This window comes from Saccopteryx leptura, chromosome 11 (assembly GCF_036850995.1).
Source record: "Saccopteryx leptura isolate mSacLep1 chromosome 11, mSacLep1_pri_phased_curated, whole genome shotgun sequence".
NCBI lineage: Eukaryota > Metazoa > Chordata > Mammalia > Chiroptera > Emballonuridae > Saccopteryx > Saccopteryx leptura.
Window position 1 is genome coordinate 16,440,974 of NC_089513.1, and position 19,266 is coordinate 16,460,239.

The 19,266-nt window shown below is 39.8% G+C and overlaps 1 protein-coding gene across 3 annotated transcripts in view; it reads right to left on the minus strand.

Annotated features, from left to right (window-relative positions):
* Positions 1 to 4,320: 4,320 nt before the first annotated feature.
* Positions 4,321 to 19,266, minus strand: part of RAB27B (RAB27B, member RAS oncogene family) — a 128,504-nt gene continuing 113,558 nt past the window's right edge. For all 3 annotated transcript variants that reach the window (XM_066352282.1, XM_066352281.1, XM_066352283.1), the window contains 3 exons: positions 15,221 to 15,324; positions 12,480 to 12,603; positions 4,321 to 11,011 (listed from right to left, as the gene is read on the minus strand). In XM_066352282.1, coding sequence (XP_066208379.1) covers positions 10,822 to 11,011; positions 12,480 to 12,603; positions 15,221 to 15,324 — 418 coding nt within the window. In that variant the 3' untranslated portion in view covers positions 4,321 to 10,821. The remainder of the gene's footprint in view (positions 11,012 to 12,479; positions 12,604 to 15,220; positions 15,325 to 19,266) is intronic.

Here is a 19,266-nt window from a genome sequence, read left to right on the forward strand (position 1 = left end):
AAAAATAAAAATAAATAAATAAATAAGAACTCGCTCACTATGCTGTACACCTGAAACTAATACAGAGTAATAGTGAAAGTAAACTGTAATGGAAAGCTAAAGTAAAAGTAAAAAAAATATTAGGAAGTTACAAAGCAACACTTCTGGTGTATTTAAAAAAAAGTACTCTAGTACTCTCTCTCTCTGAAGATAACATGTAAGCAAAGATGGAAAGAAAAATAGGGAAGTGGCTGGAAGGAGCACTTCTTTGGTGGATGAGGGGGTCCAGGCAGAAGCAAGCACAGCTGTACATACTTTGCAGGATGGGCAGGCCATACGCTGAACCAGCAAGCGAAGAATAAGACCTACTATTGTCTAAATCAGGGGTCCCCAAACTATGGCCCGCGGGCTACATGCGGCTCCCTGAGGCCATCTATCCGGCCCCTGCCGCACTTCAGAAGGGGCACCTCTTTCATTGGTGGTCAGCGAGAGGAGCTTAGTTCCCATTGAAATACTGGTCAGTTTGTTGATTTAAATTTACTTGGTCTTTATTTTAAATATTGTATTTGTTCCTGTTTTGTTTTGTTTTTTTACTTTAAAATAAGATATGTGCAGTGTGCATAGGGATTTATTCATAGTTTTTTTTTTATAGTCCGGCCCTCCAACGGTCTGAGGAACAGTGAACTGACCCCCTGTGTAAAAAGTTTGGGGACCCCTGGTCTAAATCATTTTCCATGCAATATATTCTTTCATATTTTCTTTTTATAAGTTGTTCCTTTTATTTGATTAGTGTTGGGCAGATAAAAAATATTATGCTCACTGGGTTAAAGATGGAGCTGCCCACGTGGAAGCCCGACTCCCAGGTGCTGATATTAGTTGCCCTTCCTGCTTGGGATGGGCGTGGTTATGTTAATATGGGTTGGGGGAGGGCTTTCATGCCAAAAGGTTTTAAAAGGAAGAGAGATCACATTGTTCCAGGAGAAGACGGATTACATTAGAAGAAGCTCATGCTGTAAGAGAGCAGACTAAGGCCACGTGGAGGAGAGGAGAGGCAGCCAAGATGGAGGAATGCTGAAGAAGCCAGTTAGTGCAGAGTTTGTGCAGAGAGAAAGAGAGGAGGAACTGGGGTGAATAAGGCTAGTGAGCTAGAAACCTTTGATTCTAGGAAATTTGGATAATTATCCGTCAGTAGCTTTGTGAGCTCTGAATGAGTGGGTTTTGGAGCCCAGTGTATGTTTTTACTTGCCCGCCGGGTGCAAGCTAGGATTAAAGCTAATGGCCCACCAGTTCTTGGCTCCATTGTTTCTTTACCGTCTGTCCGAATCTAAGGTGAACCTGCATGGGCCAGGCGGCTGTGATGGTGGCCGCAGCTACTGGCTTTACAATTAGTAAGTTTTCCCTCCAGTTCTTTGAATTCTGAGCAGTGGTAACATGACTTTTAGGAATCCTATCCCAATCCCCTCCCTGTCTGTATTATTCTAACACACTGAGAAAGCCCATGTTCTCTTGAAAGGGAAGTGAAAAATGCTCTTAAAAGGTTCGGCTACCAGGCCCTGGCCGGTTGGCTCAGTGGTAGAGCATCAGCCTGGCGTGCAGAAGTCCCAGGTTCGATTCCCAGCCAGGGCACACAGGAGAAGCACCCATCTGCTTCTCCACCCCTCCACCTCTCCTTCCTCTCTGTCTCTCTCTTCCCCTCCCGCAGTGAGGCTCCATTGAAGCAAAGATGGCCCGGGCGCTGGGGATGGCTCCTTGGCCTCTGCCTCAGGCGCTAGAGTGGCTCTGGTCGCAACAGAGCGACGCCCCGGAGGGGCAAAGCATCGCCCCCTGGTGGGCGTGCTGGGTGGATCCCGGTCAGGTGCATGCAGGAGTCTGACTGTCCCCGTTTCCAGCTTCAGAAAAATACAAAAATACAAAAAAAAAAAAAAAAAAAAAAAAAAAGGTTCAGCTACCAGACCTTAGCAAGGTAGCTAGCTCAGTCCGTCCAAGCATTGTCCCAATATTCCGAGGTTGTGGGTTCTATCCAGCTCTGGGCACATACAAGAATCAACCAGTGAGTGCGTAAATAGTTAAGTAGAACAACAATCCAACGGTTTGCTCTTTCTCTCTGTAAAATCAATAAAAGTGGTCGTTTTTTGGTTGTTGTTGTTGTTCCACTTATCTCATTCCTTGATTGTTTCTTATATATATGCTTTGACAAGGGATCAAAGCCACACCCTTGGTGTATCGGGAGGATGCTCTAAACAACTGAGCTACCTGACCAGGGCTGCGTGGTCAGGGTTTTTTTTTTGTTTTGTTTTTTGTTTTTTTTTTATCTTAAATAACAGTTTTATTGTTTTTTGTCAGGTATTATTTAATATTTTAATTAACATTTTAAAACTCTTATAATCTAGTTTTGTGTACCTCTTTTATTCTTATTTAAGAATAAAATGCATGAAATAATAAACTACTTTTTGGTATATCTTTTTTTATACTTTAAATGGTCATAAGGACAGAGAACTAGTTGTTAAATTATTTGAATCCCAGCACTGAATTAGGGGTCTGAAGTTCAGGGAAAAGATTTGTCAATCATTGGGATATAAATGTTTTGACCTACCCTCTTTGCCTAGAGGACTTAGAAGGAACTGCTCTTGGCATTTGGATGTGAAGCACTTACTTAGCACGACTCAAATCTCCTGTTTCACTTTTCTATGTGTGAATGAGCACGTGATGTAAATTTCTCTGGGGAATCAAGCAGATTGAAGTCTTCTGTTGTAAACCTTCTTGCTGCTTTTTTTCTTTTTAAAAAACTTTTTAATAAAGATGAGTCTATCTTTCAGAAACCTATAAAAATAGTCCAAAGCTCTGGTCATTTAAAAAATCTGATTACCGTCACAAAACGTTTCTTGTACCTATAATATAGCCTTAGTCACATTATAATCAGTGTGTTGGCTTTCTAATCCAGAATGCAAGTGACCTCAGTGAGTTTCTAACAGAACAGCAATGCTCATACTCTTATTATCACTGTTCGGTCTCCACAAGTAGCAATTCAAATTAGAAATAAAAAATTCCTTGGTATAGAGAACAGTGAATAATAGTACCTTGTAAACCATTTTAAAACAAGAAATTTTATCAGACCCGACAATGAATGTCTCGATGGTCTTTTTTTTCCTCAATACAAGGCATGTTATGACTATTTAAAAATCCTATAAAACATTAGGAAAAGCAAGTCCCTAATGGCTTATCTCAAATTATTTAAGATGAAGCCAGGGGCAAAGATTCTGTCTGTATGAAACAGCTTGACTGTTACTGTGGACAAAAGTTGAGAAAAAGGTGCCAAGCATTTATTTGCTTGCAGTGGGAGAGTTGTTTATCTTTAAATTAAAAATGCATCATCATTATCTTGACAACACCCATTTAAGTAACATATGGAGGGAGAGCCACTCTGGGAACAAGGCAGGCTTTGTAAATGAGCATTTGAAAGGAAGCTGCCTGGTTGTGGTCTTGAATTTGCCTTCAACAATGCTCCTTTCACCAGCCTGTGACTCAGGCAGGTACCACCACCTGCCTCGGCATTTTGTTATGGGGCAGAAATAGGTTACACCATGTGAAAGTGCTGTGCACCAGCGAATGCTTCAATATGTTAAGTGCAAATTGTATATTGCATTGTTTAAACTTATTAAAAAAATTTCCCTTGCAAAACTCAGGCTTCAAATAAATCATGAGAAAGGTTAGAGAGATGGATAAAATCATTTGACTGCATCCTAATGGATACTTCTCTCTTTTCTTACTTTTTTTTTTTTTAACAGAGACAGAGAGTCAGAGAGATGGATACATAGGGACAGACAGACAAGAACAGAGAGAGATGAGAAGCATCAATCATCAGTTTTTTGTTGCAACACCTTAGCCGTCCATTGATTGCTCTGCCATATGTGCCTTGATCGCAGGCCTTCAGCAGACTGAGTAACCCCTTGCTCGAGCCAGTGACCTTGGGCTCAAGCTGGTGAGGTTTGCTCAAACCTGATGAGCCCATGCTCAAGCTGGTGACCTTGGGGTCTCGAACCTGGGTCCTCCACATCCCAGTCTGACGCTCTATCCACCGTGCCACTGCCTGGTCAGACTTTTCTTATGTTTCAATAAAACGTTATTTACATAATCAGGCTACAATTTTCTAGATGCAAATCAGTTTCCTGGTGGAGAGAGAAGACTGGAAAATGGAGGTATAATTGACATGACATTAGATTAGTTTCAGGTGCATACCATTTTCAACCTGATGCAAGTTTCATGTTAATACCCATTTAATGTTCCCCACCCAGGACACACTGAACTTCAGCACAAAAAAAAGGTTGCTCTGAGTACACAAAATAATTGATAAAAATGCATTTTTATTTGAAAAGTGTGCAGTAATGATCACTGAATACAGTTCTCAACCGTAGCATTCAAACCCAGACACCACAAAATCATTGGATGCTATGATTTCTCAAGTCACTAGAGCTTTGGTACAACAAAATAATGATCTAACAGTGTCTGTCAGGCATCGCAGTCTAGTCAGGGCATAGAGAAGAAAAACTCGAGGTTTATAGTTTTAAGTTACATTCATAGCACTAGACAAAATAGAGAACTGTGTAGACGACAGGCAAAACAATCAAACGTGCTTGGCCTAACAATGAGGACTGTATCATTTAAGTATCATTTAACGTAGACTATTGGGATACAGTGAAGTATGTCAGGGTTAGAACACAAAGTTAGAACATTGTCTACTTTTGACACATTAGCTTACTTTTCTTAAATAATTTCAGATACAGGCAGTATCTTTTACAAGGCTATGAACACAAAAACCCTGTTTGTACAAGGAGGATTTTGACCAAGTTGTAAAATACTATCTAGAATATAATTGGACTCCTTGAAAGAAATACCAGATGACATAAAAAATGAAACAGAACTCATATTTTTTCAGTAATGTGAGCTATATTAAAATTTTTCAATCAAATATAATGACCTCAAGTTGACTACATGTTGATAGCTTCCAATACTTCACAAGTGGTTTAAATTATGACTTGATTTTTTTTATTAGTTCTTAGTTTGTGATAATTGTGTCTGCTTTTAAAATGGAGCATAACTTAACAAACCAAATTCTTATATACATTTGCCATTGAGCCTGACACGAACCCTGTGAGGCACGCAGGGTTTACAAGTCCCATATGAGAAGAAACCTCTAAGATATTTAATAATAATATAATATTTAATAACATGCACGTGGTCCTCAACCTGTTCTTCCTGGACCCTTTCTCTTCTATAAGACTAGGCTTCCTCTCAAAGAGCATTTGAAAACATAACCTGGAGAAGAAAAGACTGAGGATGAGCATGTGTTGTTATGTACTTCAAGGGACACGATTTTGATGTGCCAGCAGACATAAGGACAACAGCCACTAGTTAAATAAGGGACGCATTAGGTGAAGACAGACCTACCAGCTCCAACACAATTTGGTAAAGATCTTTAAAGACTAAGTCAGTTGAGGAGTCTTAGCCATTATTTCCACATTCTGTGGGAAAGCGAAAGAACTGAAAACATTCAAATGACGCAATCCGAAATGATTCATTTGTATATTTATTTTTTCCTTCAAAAGATGATACCCTTTAAAATAATCCCACTCTTTTGGCACTGTTTGTTGTCTAAATATGATGTTAGAAAATCTCTCAACCACAAGCTGCTGCTAAGAGCTCTGCAGATAAGCATATTTTTTATGCAACTTTGATTCATGAGAAAATGAGTGTCAGATAAATAAATGTAAGTTTGCAGTATTTGAAATATTTTTAGCTTAAATGTTTTTATTGGCTTAGTTCTAAGGATATAATTCTCTACTTGGTAGATAGAAATGATTGATAAATATTTGCCATCGATCTAGTTACAAAGCTCTTTCTCTTACTCTTTTTTTCCTGCCTAAAAATCAACCATGTAAATATGGACTTCTCCATGTTCTGCCATGTTTAAGAACTCTACTTAGACAACTTTTAACTCTTATCCCTCTTAAAGCTCTTGTTCAACAATGTCATTGCAGTTGGGTCTCCACCCAAGAATTCTAAGGCAATAAGTTTATAAAATTCCCTATATATCTAGCAATACATTTTTTATTGGTTCTAGTTTATGAGACAAATGTTTTTATGGATTTATAAAGCATTGAGACAACACTCATTTTAGATAATATTCTATATCTACTTTCCATGCTAAGAGCTCACACTCTCCCCAGAAATAAGTTTGTATCATCTTGGTCAAAAAAAAATCAACAAAAAATATAGATCTGGTGAATTTTTAGACAACCTCTTCAAATATAGAAAGCATCTTGGCATCTTTAAAAAAATGATAAAGCTTTCCTTAAAATACTTAAACATTCTAGACTTCTCTTAAAGCTTTACAACTAGGCAGTCGAGGATGAAAGTCAACTTTTTAAAATTCCTTTAGTTAACATCAGCTCTCAGAACTTCCTTTTATAGTATCTTAGGAAACAGAAACGTCAATATTATTTCTCTAATGTTTGAGTTTTAAACTCCAAAATTCTTTATAGATGAGCATCTTTTCTCAAATGTCTCAGTGTAATACACAATGAGGAAAGCATATGGGTCCCCCTCCCTTCTATTCAGGTAAACAGAGATACAGAGAGGTAACCAATCTAACTTCATGGACGCAGGTGTACAGGTTATATTCTGTAGCTAGTTGTACACTTTATCTATTACATACACATTATTTATCTTTATAACTGCTGCACTCTATTGATGAAAATATATGTTTCATCAAAATATTGATTTCTAGTGGACTCTATTTACAATTTAAAGAATATTTTTTGCTATTATTATTTTTTTAAATAATGTCCAGATTATCTATGGTCAAGCTTCTCTCTCTTATAAAAGCTAATTAAAAACTCTTGCCTGATTCATCTGAGCTGTACTGACTGGCAGAGAATAACTTACACTGGAAGCATAGAAAAACACCCCCTCCCCGATCCACAGAATGGCCCATCTGGTTAAAAACAGCAGATAAAATATTTACTTTAGAAAATGCTGGCTTTGAATTTTTGCAGTGTGATAGCTGATAATATGGAAATGGAGCAAACAGGCTAGAGTGTGACTTGAAAGAATCTGAAACTCTCATGTAGAGACCCATAAGCTCAACTCCTAGCATTTGATATTTTCTCTGATTTGTGATCTGTCATCCTCATCACACCAAGACAAACATTGTTCTCTCAACTATTTTTGATATGCTTTTCAAAGGATTTTTCATTTTTTACATTGAATGGTAATCTTGTACCTAATCAGTTAAGCGTCTCAAGCAATGCTCCCTCCATGACAAGTAAACTAGGAGACCAATAGATGGTGGTAAAGATCTCCACATTCCGGTAACTTTTTTGAGTAATTTGCTGAAGACTTAAAAGACTTTTAGGCCCTGGCCGGTTGGCTCAGTAGTAGAGCGTCGGCCTGGCGTGCAGAAGTCCCGGGTTCGATTCCCGGCCAGGGCACACAGGAGAAGCACCCATCTGCTTCTCCACCCCTCCCCCTCTCCTTCCTCTCTGTCTCTCTCTTCCCCTCCTGCAGCCGAGGCTCCATTGGAGCAAAGATGGCCCGGGCGCTGGGGATGGCTCCTTGGCCCCTGCCCCGGGCGCTAGAGTGGCTCTGGTCGCAACAGAGCGACGCCCCAGAGGGGCAGAGCATCACCCCCTGGTGGGCAGAGCTTCACCCCTGGTGGGCGTGCCGGGTGGATCCCGGTCAGGCATATGCGGGAGTCTGTCTGACTGTCTCTCCCCGCTTCCAGCTTCAGAAAAATACAAAAAAAAAAAAAAAAAAAAAAAAAAAAAAAAGACTTTTAGCTGTGCTAGTGTCTCTGTGAGGCCTTCCTATAATGTGACATTATAGGAAATGAGCTATATTGTTAGAGACAAATTTGGTCCAGAGGTATCTGAGGCACTGTGTTAGAGCAATGTAAACATCAAAGTAGAGTAAACACTCCAGAAATGGTCTGTATACCAGAAAGGAATTTCATGTACATTTTAAATAATCTTCTAAAATACAATTTGGTTTACTAGAGCATTTTGGAGATAATTAGTAACAGGACTCATCTTGGTTAAAACTATATGTTGTGGGTGAAATTATTAAAAGCAGTCTGTATACTTTATGGCCCCAAATCAACTTGAGATTGTAAAATAAATAATACAACATAATTAACTATGAAATAAGAAGAAATTTCTATTAATGTTTACATAAAAATTGGGGTCAGATGTCAAACTTGACAGAAAATCAAGTTTTATAAGTAGAATAGTATTATAACTTATTTTTTTGTCAAAGTTTTATTGTTTTGAGATTATTACCCAATAACTGTTATTTTTCCAGGCATAGTTCTATAATTATGGGCATCAACACCCTCTGCTTCATGTTGCAGCTATCAAATGACAATCTTAAAATAGACCCTGAATAAATGCTTGTTAAATAACTGACAGTGACAGAATCTTGGCATAAGTAAATCAATCATATAACTGGAAAATAAATAGAAACAAAGACATATCCAAAATAGAATACCTTTGGGATTCTATAAAAACTAAACATTCTCTATTATGGAAATGAAGTGGCTATCACAGCTTGGATCCAAATAAGAAATTGATATCATGACCTCAAACATTGACCAAATTTTGCTACAGCAATAGTTATATTGTTTCTGTTCCCCTTTCCTCTAAAAGAAACCCCTTTCTGCTAGCTAATAGCTTTCCATCCTCACAGCACAGGTAGTGTGGTCATGAATAAAGAGCATCATGGAGAAAAACACCATTGGAGGGTATATCCAAGCATCATTCATCTTAGAAGTTGGCATTGTACTTGTAGAAGTCAGAGGAATTGAGCAGTAAACACCAAGAACATCACAAAAAGCTAACCCATCAAAGTTTCCAGATTGCTTTGATTCATGGCACATTTCTGGGTCTAGTTCACACTAAGAACATTATAAATAGACATTCCCTTGGATATGTGTTCCTAAAAGTGACTCAATCCCAGATGGAAGTTGGTAAGCAGAGGTTATGAAGGGCGTAGGGGTGGGAGCAGGGTTTAGGATTCTTTCTAGCTCTTTTGTAAATTGAAAAGAAACCCACAAATAATAGTCACTTTTTGTTTCACATCACCAGCATATTATCTAAAAGGAATTAAGGTGAAATAGTTTTTCTTGATCACAGTGCCTGTAACTTAACAAGCTAAATAGGCACCAAGGTGGAAAAATGAACTGTAATTGGAAACATTTTATAGTAAGAGGAATATTCTGTCAAAAAACCATATACTCATAACAAAAAGAGAAAACTTAAAATGCCTTTGTTATTGATAAAATTCACTGAAATATTTAAATAGTGGTTTAATAGAAGTTGATTATGTTAGTTTGGGCATGGTACTAATAGGCTGATAGCAAATACTTTTGAGATCTTCTTTAGAAACAAAAGGCAGCTTCTTGTGAAAAAATAAAGTGATTTTAACTAATTTTTGGTGAGATAAGACACAGTGCCATTTCTCCCCAACCCCCAAATATAGGTCAACTACAGGTATTTTGCCTTAGGCAAAATAAAAACAAATGGTAAATATAATCTGGCATATATTACCATTAATTTTTATGTGATTAATGGCATGAAAATTCAGTGACCATAGAATTGACTCATCATTATTCTAAAGTTATTGGTCTATAAAGTGACACAACTGTATGTTTACAATTGATTCAAAGCCAGGGGTGGGCATGGGTTAGAGAGGAGAAATGTGATTTAGAATTTCCAGTGCTTCGGTAAATTGAAAAGAAACCCACAAATAATAGTCACCTTTTGTTTCAAATCACCAGCATATTATCTAAAAAACTTTAAGGTGAAATAGTTTTTCCTGATTGCATTTTAAAAGAGATATTTAATAAACAGCAGTCTTTAATTTGTCATTGGGATTATTTATCACCATTTGCTAAGAAAAATGAAATATGAAGCCAAGCACTGAGACTATTTCTAAACTTTTGTTTCAAATGGAAACTTTTGGATCTTCTCTTAATCCCAGCTCATAGTGTTAACTTCTAATTGGCTTGAGTGAAAGTTGGCTAACTCTTCCAGACATCGATAACAGACACATTTAATTCCATTTGTCCAAATGCCATGTTCCGAACTTTCATTTTTCTCCCAGGGCATTTTTCTTGTACTTTGTCATTCACAATCTTGTTCTTGTCTATCTGCCATTTATTAAGAATATAAAATGGCATTATTACACAATCTCGTACATTGGAACAGAAGTCTGACATTCATTCTCTTATAACCTCACCACTTAGTCATTCTAGTACAGCGTTTTGAGTGTACAAAGTAATGTCATCCTTAACAATCCATATATACTTTTTAAATTGAGTGCCCATTTTTAACTACCATATTTTTCCCAATGCAAACTTAAAAGCAATAATCAGATTTTAAGTAAGAAATGAACCCAATCTTTTTAAAATAAAATCAGCTATGTTCTCCCTTCGGTAACCTGTCCCTTTCTCCAACATGACGGGATAATTATTTTCTGATTTAAAACTCACTGTTCTTTCATCTTGCATACTCTCATATATACTTGTCTTCTTTATAAGAAAAATATATTGGGCATTCATGATGGTGAGATCACATTAGGACATCTTTGATCTTGTTTGAAGGTGTGTCAGAAACAACTGGCCAATTCTTTTGAATACTGTGGACTATTTTGGTTTCTTAAAATAGATATTTTGGCAGAAAAAGAAAGGCATGCCAGTATGCATGGTCTACTCAACAACAATGTTGTGGTTTGTGGCTGTTTGTGGAAGTAATATTTGGGTGAGGTTCGTGATGAGTTCCTGTGAAAAGTCTAGCAGGCACATTTCTTCTCTGCTGGTTTTTCCCCATCTAGCCTTCCAGAGCTTCCCCCATTGACAGTGTCGGGGACTTGTGTCTTCTCTACACACTGTTCCATTCGCTTCATTATTAAGTCCAGAAGAGTTTCCACAGCTTTCTCCACATTCTGGCCAGTTGCTGCACTTGTTTCAAAATATGGTATTCTAGCATAAAAGAGATGGCAAGTCTTTTTGAGTGGAAGAAATCAGAAATGATACAAGATGGACAAATCAATCACACATGCAAAAATATGGCAAACAGAGATTGTACAATAATCATGGTTGTGCTGAGTTGGAAAGTATCCTTGTTTTTTCTCAATGACTAAAAATAGATGAGCTGCTCATTAGTATGATTATAACCAGTACTATGGGCAAGAAAACTGAGACAGGAAGTACTCAGGAATTTGAAGTCAAGGCACTATAACTACTTTCTAAATTTTTTTTTGTTTTTTGGGGTTTTTTTGTTTGTTTGTTTGTTTGTTTTTTATATTTTTCTGAAGGTGGAAACGGGGAGAGACAGTCAGACAGACTCCCGCATGCGCCCGACCGGGATCCACCCGGCACACCCAACAGGGGCGACGCTCTGCCCACCAGGGGGCGATGCTCTGCCCCTCCGGGGCGTCGCTCTGCCGCGACCAGAGCCACTCTAGCGCCTGGGGCAGAGGCCAAGGAGCCATCCCCAGCGCCCGGGCCATCCCTGCTCCAATGGAGCCTTGGCTGCGGGAGGGGAAGAGAGAGACAGAGAGGAAGGAGGGGGGGGTTGGAGAAGCAAATGGGCGCTTCTCCTATGTGCCCAGGCTGGGAATCAAACCCGGGTCCCCCGCATGCCAGGCCGACGCTCTACCGCTGAGCCAACCGGCCAGGGCCACTTTCTAAATTTTAAGAGGGTAAAAATACTTAAACTGGTGATCAATATTACTTCTCTTCCAATCAATTATCTGGAAATCTGATTTAGAAATTAAGTAAGAACCAAATAGAATATCCATGTGGAAATAAATCTATACTTATTGAAATCAAAAGTTCAAGAATACAAGTACATTTTTAATGTTCCCAAGGAAATCCAAAAATCGGCAGACGTGCTAAAACTGCTTTAATTGCAAAAAATAATGACAAAGTCTGCTTTGGAGATCAATTTATAATTGTGTGGGGTGTTTTTAAATTTTTAATGTGCTATTTCAGCTCACCTAGGGAAAAGATTGTAATATTATGCATCAGGTATTACCTTTAGAGGTTTGCAGCTATTCATTGAGAGGAGGTAGTGCGTCATGTTGAGGAATATGCTTTCTGATCTCAGATGGCCTGGGTTGAATCAAGCTCTGTTACACCCTCCCATCAATATCTCTATACTTCAATTCTTCATATAGAAATAGGATAACTCTCGATCTTTTACATATGGTTCTGAGGGTTTAAGTGAGTTCAAGTCTAGAACAGTTGCTGGCACATAATTATAAAGTAAATGCTACTATCACTGAAAAATTGATTTAAAATATCACATACTTTCTCTGGAAAATATTTTTCATTCATGTGCCATTCTTGATTCAAGGAGACTCCCCCTAGTATCAGTCTTGTCCCCTACCCCATCACAAAGCAGCAGTGTGCAAGGTCAGATGACATCGCCACACAACTGACTTACCCGTACTTGTCAGCCAGGTCCCGGGCTTGCCGCTCATTGACTTCCCTTTGATCAGGCAGGTCTGCCTTGTTGCCAATTAATATTATATCTGGGTTTTCACAATAAGCGTTTGCTTGCAGTTGGCCTTAGAAATAAAGCAGATGGAACCAGCAAGTTAGTTACAAACAAGTGTTGTCAAGTGACTGCTCACATTGGATTCCTGATCTAATTGTTCATCTCCAGCTTTTTATAGTATTTTAATCAAGTTTCTGAACTCTCCTCAGCCACAGATTTACCTGTAAAATGGAGATAATGCCTCACAAATTGCATGTTGTGAAGGTCAGTAATAATTCACACAGAGCACTGGTATGCACACCTACTCCTGCTCTTCTCTGCCTGGGGAAGTGCCCTCTGAGAGGAACACATGGCTTCAGACCACTTGTTCCTCAAACATCAGTGGAGATGATAGACCATGGTTGTAAAGTACAGAAGTTTGCTCTTTCCTTCAGGAGCCTGCTACATTCCCGTTCACCGGAAGTTCAAGGTGGTGAGCAAGGAGGAGAGAACAGTTTTGAACCACCACAAATTTATGTAGGAATAACTTTAAGACAGGAAACTTGTTTTTCTCTTTTCTCCAGGAAACAGTGTGTGTGTGTGTGTGTGTGTGTGAGAGAGAGAGAGAGAGAGAGAGAGAGAGAGAGAGAGAGAGAGAGGAGAAAGAGAAAGGAGAGGAAAGGAGAGAGAAGAGAAAGGGAGAGAGGGAGGGAAAAAGGAAGGAAGGAAGGAAGGAAATAAGAAATCTGTCAGCCTGCATTTTTGTTAAAGGATTACTCTAAGGTCATCTGAAGACATACTGCATGCAATTTTGCCAAGGAGGCAGACAAAGGCTCTACCCTGTAACACTAGTTATCTGGATGGTAGAGCTTAAAGTGTTACTAGACATAGTAGTTAATTATATTAAATCCCCATAGTATCCTTCTGAAAAATTTTTACAAACAAGTAAGAGTCTCATCTGCCTTGATAAAGGATGAAGAAATCATTCTCTGAAGGTATCTAAAAATCTTATCTCCTTATCTCCTCAGAATCTTAACAACACCAAAATCTAACTAAGGAAATGTAATAATAAAAGAAAATAGAGGCAGATCCTAAGATAAATACTTATTTCGAGAAGCCATCGTTTTCCCCATGATAACAATCATGTTATTGAATTAAACATTTAAAGCAGCTATAGATTTGATTAGATATAAATAATATGTAATAATAAGAAGTATCGACATAGGGAGTACATCTTCTCCGTGCCTGACACCCAGGCTATGGTCTATTGCAAACAAAACCTTGAAGGAGATGAAAGAAGTTGCACACACTATAGACTAAGAAGAGAAACCAAGGCCCAGGGAATTGGAAGTACAAAGGCCCTGAGGCAGGAATGTGCCTTCTGTCCTTTACTTGGAGCATCAGCCGAGGCAACTGGCTGGAATCCCCTGAGCTGGCTGGGAGAGAGTAAGAGTGACCTAGAGAGGCGTGTAAGGCCGGTCACCCCACCTTGTAGGTAGGTGAAGAATTCTAGGTTTTATTCCAAGTGAGATAGAACATTCCAGAAAGAAGAACTTCCAGCAGGGAAATAATATGATCTAATTTAACAAAAAAATATCACTCTGGCCACAGACAGCCTCGACAAATCTAGAAATGACAGGACTATCACTAGCCCCACAGGAGACATGTCTGTCCCATTAGGATTAAAATTTACACTGGTAATAAAAATGCAAATGAAATATTCTCTTTAGTGCTATATCAATTTTAAAAAATTAAAAATCAAATACTACTCTTCTGTGCTGACATGTATTAATCCGGTTTTCGTGACGGATTAGGCAACTTTTAACTGGTACTATATAAAAATTGTATAGATTTTTCTATACAAAGCTGCCTCACATTTGAATATTTTTTTGGAAAAAGAAAGTAAAATTGCAATGTAGGTGATTGACACACTGAACCTTATCTTCATATGGCTCGTCTGCTCTGGAGCAGTTTCTCACCTAATTCACCCATTAGTTAATTAAGCCTTTAGTTAAGCCAAGTGTAAGGGATCACATTGTAGGTGCCAGTGGACCTGCTCAGAAAATGCAGCTGTTTTTCTCTGTGTCCTCTCTGGGTTAGATGTACCAGATGTGGAAGCTCACATAGTTCTAAGAAGTTCTTTAAGACCAACTGGACAAGTGGAGTTCATGGCCTTAAAATCACAAAAAAATAAAGACCTGAAATCTAGATTTTTATGAAGCCCTGGAGGCTTCTTCTAATAAGGTCCAAGGAAAATGCAATTCCAAGCTACCACGGGTGATCCACATGAAGCCACCGCGGGTGATCCACATGAAGCCACCGCGGGTGATCCACATGAAGCCACCACGGGTGATCCACATGAAGCCACCGCAGGTGATCCACATGAAACCACCGCGGGTGATCCACATGAAACCACCGCGGGTGATCCACATGAAGCCACCACGGGTGATCCACATGAAGCCACCGTGGGTGATCCACATGAAGCCACCACAGGTGATCCACATGAAACCACCGCGGGTGATCCACATGAAGCCACCGCGGGTGATCCACATGAAGGCTACCGCTTTGAAGGTGACATTGGAAACTAAACTTAGGATGAAGGTTAATCTGCGATACCCAATCCGGTTTCATCTTGTGAGGCAGACAAGCAGAGAGAGCTGCCGTGTCACAAAGCGGCCACTGCGGGTTACTTGCTCGGTCCCACTTACTCATCCAGTTTCTGACATTTAAGAAACTCTGTTGACTGGTGAGGTCAAACATCAATAAGAAACCCATGGCATCTCTGAAAAATGCAGTCGTGAGGCTCCGGAATCTGCCAAGAAAGCACAGGGATAGAGCTGAGCATTAGTCCCATATGTATTCTGGTGACAATACCAACAACACTATTTCCCCTTTATGTTTTTTAAAATTTTTATTTATTTATTCATTTTAGAGAGGAGAGAGAGTTAGAATAAGAGAGAGAGAAAGAGAGAGAGAGACAGAGAGAAAGGGGAGAGGAGCAGGAAGCATCAACTCCCATATATGCCTTGACCAGGCAAGCCCAGGGATTTGAACCGGTGACCTCAGTGTTCCAGGTCAATGCTTTATCCACTGCGCCACCACAGGTCAGGCTATTTCCCCTTTAAATATGACATCTCCATGGTATACCTTATGGATTACCCTACAGAATGGGAGATGACTCAGAAAGATGGCCGAAGAGCCGGGGAGGCCATCTGGTGGTCGATTCTTTTTAAGAAATAATCTGTAACATTCAATCACACGCTTGCATACACAGCCCCTTGGACTCATGGGTTCTTGGGCATCCTGTGGTCTACAATTAAATGTAAGCCACTTTAGAATATGGAGACCTTAACTTATACTTTTCAATTCTAGTATGTGCCCAGGAGAGAGTTTGGCAATGGCAGCCCGAAAAGAGTGCTCAGATTATAAATTATAAACCACAACTTGTTAGCAGCTGGAACAAGAGTTCTTTTGTAGGGAAAACAACATCGGTGAGAAAACTCTTTTATAAGCACTCTATGGATTTAGAGAGTGGCATCCACATCTCATGAGGAAGAGAGAAGGCAGGAAAGAAAGGAGGAAGAACATGATTAAAGGAACAGAGGGAAGGTCAGAGAGACTCAATTGTTGGAGAGAGAAAGTTAGAACACTCATTTCTAATGGAAGATTTTCTCTCTTTACACTATCTCATGGGCAGAGTAAAGACTATCCATCCCCTGCTCCCACGCCCTCCACATCAACATTCCCAGGAAAGCTGAAGATGTGCTGAGATCCACTGCAATGTCAGGAATGAGTGAAACCAGAGACCACACATTAGGACCAGAGAAAGTTGGATTATACCGATATTACATTTGGCAATAGGTTTTTAGAAAGGCACATAACTCGGAAATTAAGAATATCAATTCCTTCTTAAATGGCCTAATCTTAAATGGTTGCTTATCTTTGCTTTTCTCAAGATTCTATTCTCAACCCCGTCTTACTCTACATACATTCACTGGGTAATCTCACCCATTTCTTGGGTCAATTATCACTAATATGCTGAACCCTGAATTTATAGATCTACATTGTTCCTGACTTCACATTGTGTGCCCAATTACTTGTTGGATATTTCCACTTGGAGGAAACTAATATACCTCCTACTCCACTTGCCTAAAACCAAACTGGCCTCCTCTGCCGATTTCTTCTCCTGTCGATGTAATTACCACCCTCTTTTTCCTTCACCTGCTGCACACCATCAGCCAGTATCTCCTGACCCTCACGTTTCCGCCCGCCCGCCTTGCACTGCCCCAGGTTAGAACCGTGCTCTTTCACCTGGGCAACTGCCACAGCCTTCTCAACAGGCTTCCTAGCTCCAGTTCTGGTTGGGACCCTTCCCTTCCCTGGTTTCTTCCCAATGAATATATAAATCCGCTACTAAAAAACATTCTAATGATGATGCATTGCTCTTAAGATAATGACTGAGCTCTTTGCTAAGCTGTCCAGGCTCTGTGTGAACGGACCCTCGCTCCCCCAGGCAGCTTCATCCGGGACTACCCACAGGCTCGCTGATCTTCTTATCGTCTTTAGAAAGTTCACTCTCTCCCCTGGGCTTTCACACATGCTGTTCGCTCTGCAGGCAACCATGCCTTAATGCTTCCTTCACCTCCTATCCCTTTAGCCTGAAAAAGACTCACTCATACATTGTGTATGCGTTTATATATCTACATAGCTAGGTATATATGTATAACGATATCAGAGGAGACACCACCTCCCCAAGCAGGATTCCCAACACCTACATCCAGATTACGGGCTCCTTCTGGTACATCTGCCTATCACCCTTTGTTTTCCTTTTACCGTCCTAAGGTTATACTGCAATTGTTTGTTATTTGCCCAAATTTTAGTCTAAACTGTAAGTTCCAAGAACAAGGGAGCTCTGTGTCTAACTGACTGTGCCTTATGTTTTCATGACCCTGAACACAGTATTTGCTCACTACATGTGCGTCAAATTAAGAGAAAAAAGGAAATAAAGAGAATAGCAAAGAATAAAAAATTAGTAAAGATTTAAATGATTTCAATAAAGAACAATTCTTTGGATACTAAAGCATGGAGAAAAGATATTTTAACAACTACTTATTTCTAAATTAGGAAATTTCTGTTAAGACATAATCATAATGATTATGAAATACCAAAAATTATACTCAAGTTTTTTCCTGTGGATGTATTCCTACTAGTCACTGGATGCTCACAGAAATTATAGTGCTTTATTGGATCCCTCTCTTTGGGGACAAGCTGTACTCATAAAATTATCTCCTACTCAACCACAATAGTGTGGTTAAATCAATCACAACAGCCTACTCTCTCTTCTCTCTGTGCACGCATGGGTGTGAGTATGAGTGTGTGTGTGTGTGTGTGTGTGTGTGTGTGTGTGTGTTTTATTTGAGGATAAGAATTGCCTGATTCCCCTCTCACTGCTCATAGCACATGACAAAGTTGCTTAAAAACATGCTTGTTGTGTGGATCTGTTAGGGGAAAATACTTTTGCATAGATACTCAGTGTGGACAGGATACTCAGTGTGGACAGGATATTCAGTGTGGACAGGATACTCAGTGTGGACAACATACTCAGTGTGGACAGAATACTCAGTGTGGACAGCATACTCAGTGTGGACAGAATACTCAGTGTGGACAGGATACTCAGTGTGGACAGATACTCAGTGTGGACAGGATACTCAGTGATACTCAGTGAGGACATGATACTCAGTGTGGACAGCATACTCAGTGTGGACAGCATACTCAGTGTGGACAGCATACTCAGTGTGGACAGATACTCAGTGTGGACAGATATTCAGTGTGGACAGATATTCAGTGTGGACAGCATACTCAGTGTGGACAGCATACTCAGTGTGGACAGAATACTCAGTGTGGACAGCATACTCAGTGTGGACAGGATACTCAGTGTGGACACTCAGTGTGGACAGGATACTCAGTGTGGACAGCATACTCAGTGTGGACAGCGTACTCAGTGTGGACAGCATACTCAGTGTGGACAGCGTACTCAGTGCGGACAGCATACTCAGTGCGGACAGCATACTCAGTGCGGACAGGATACTCCGTGCAGACAAGGCTCATCACAGGGACCCTTCTCTCCCAGTTCCCTTGTTAATCTTCCTTCTTTCCAGGACCTATTCTGGACAGAAGGTAATTGATTTCCAGCTTCACCGACCAACCTCATTCTATTCATAGGAAGAAGAAAGCTAGGACCCCATAAAAAAGAAAAGAATACAGTTCCCAGGATCACATTATTTCTCATTGTCCCGCACTGGGAATGATCCCTGTACCCTTCAGGCTTACATAAGTGGTATTATTTCCCCTCCTTTCCATAATACCTCTCTTATCAATAATAACCATATTTTATATGGGTATGCTGTCAGGTGTCCTCACAAGGGGTTGAGGTGTGAGGCATTCATTGTTTATCTTGTTGCTTAGCTACACCTTATATTTACCCACTGCGAAATGCTCAAGGAATCAATGGCCCCATTGTTATGGAGACTGTCCTCAGTCTTCCCCATTTCCTCTGCAGAGCAGCTGTCTTCAGGGGACAGATGAGAGAAGCCTGCCATCATGCTTAGGCTGACATATCATGTGTGAAGACATATGGGAACCACATTTTCTCATATTACTTCTTCAAATAGGAATCAAATCAGTCTAAAAAACATACATCTTTGTGACAACCAAACTGACACATGAACAGAGATCCTTGCGCGGAATGACTCCA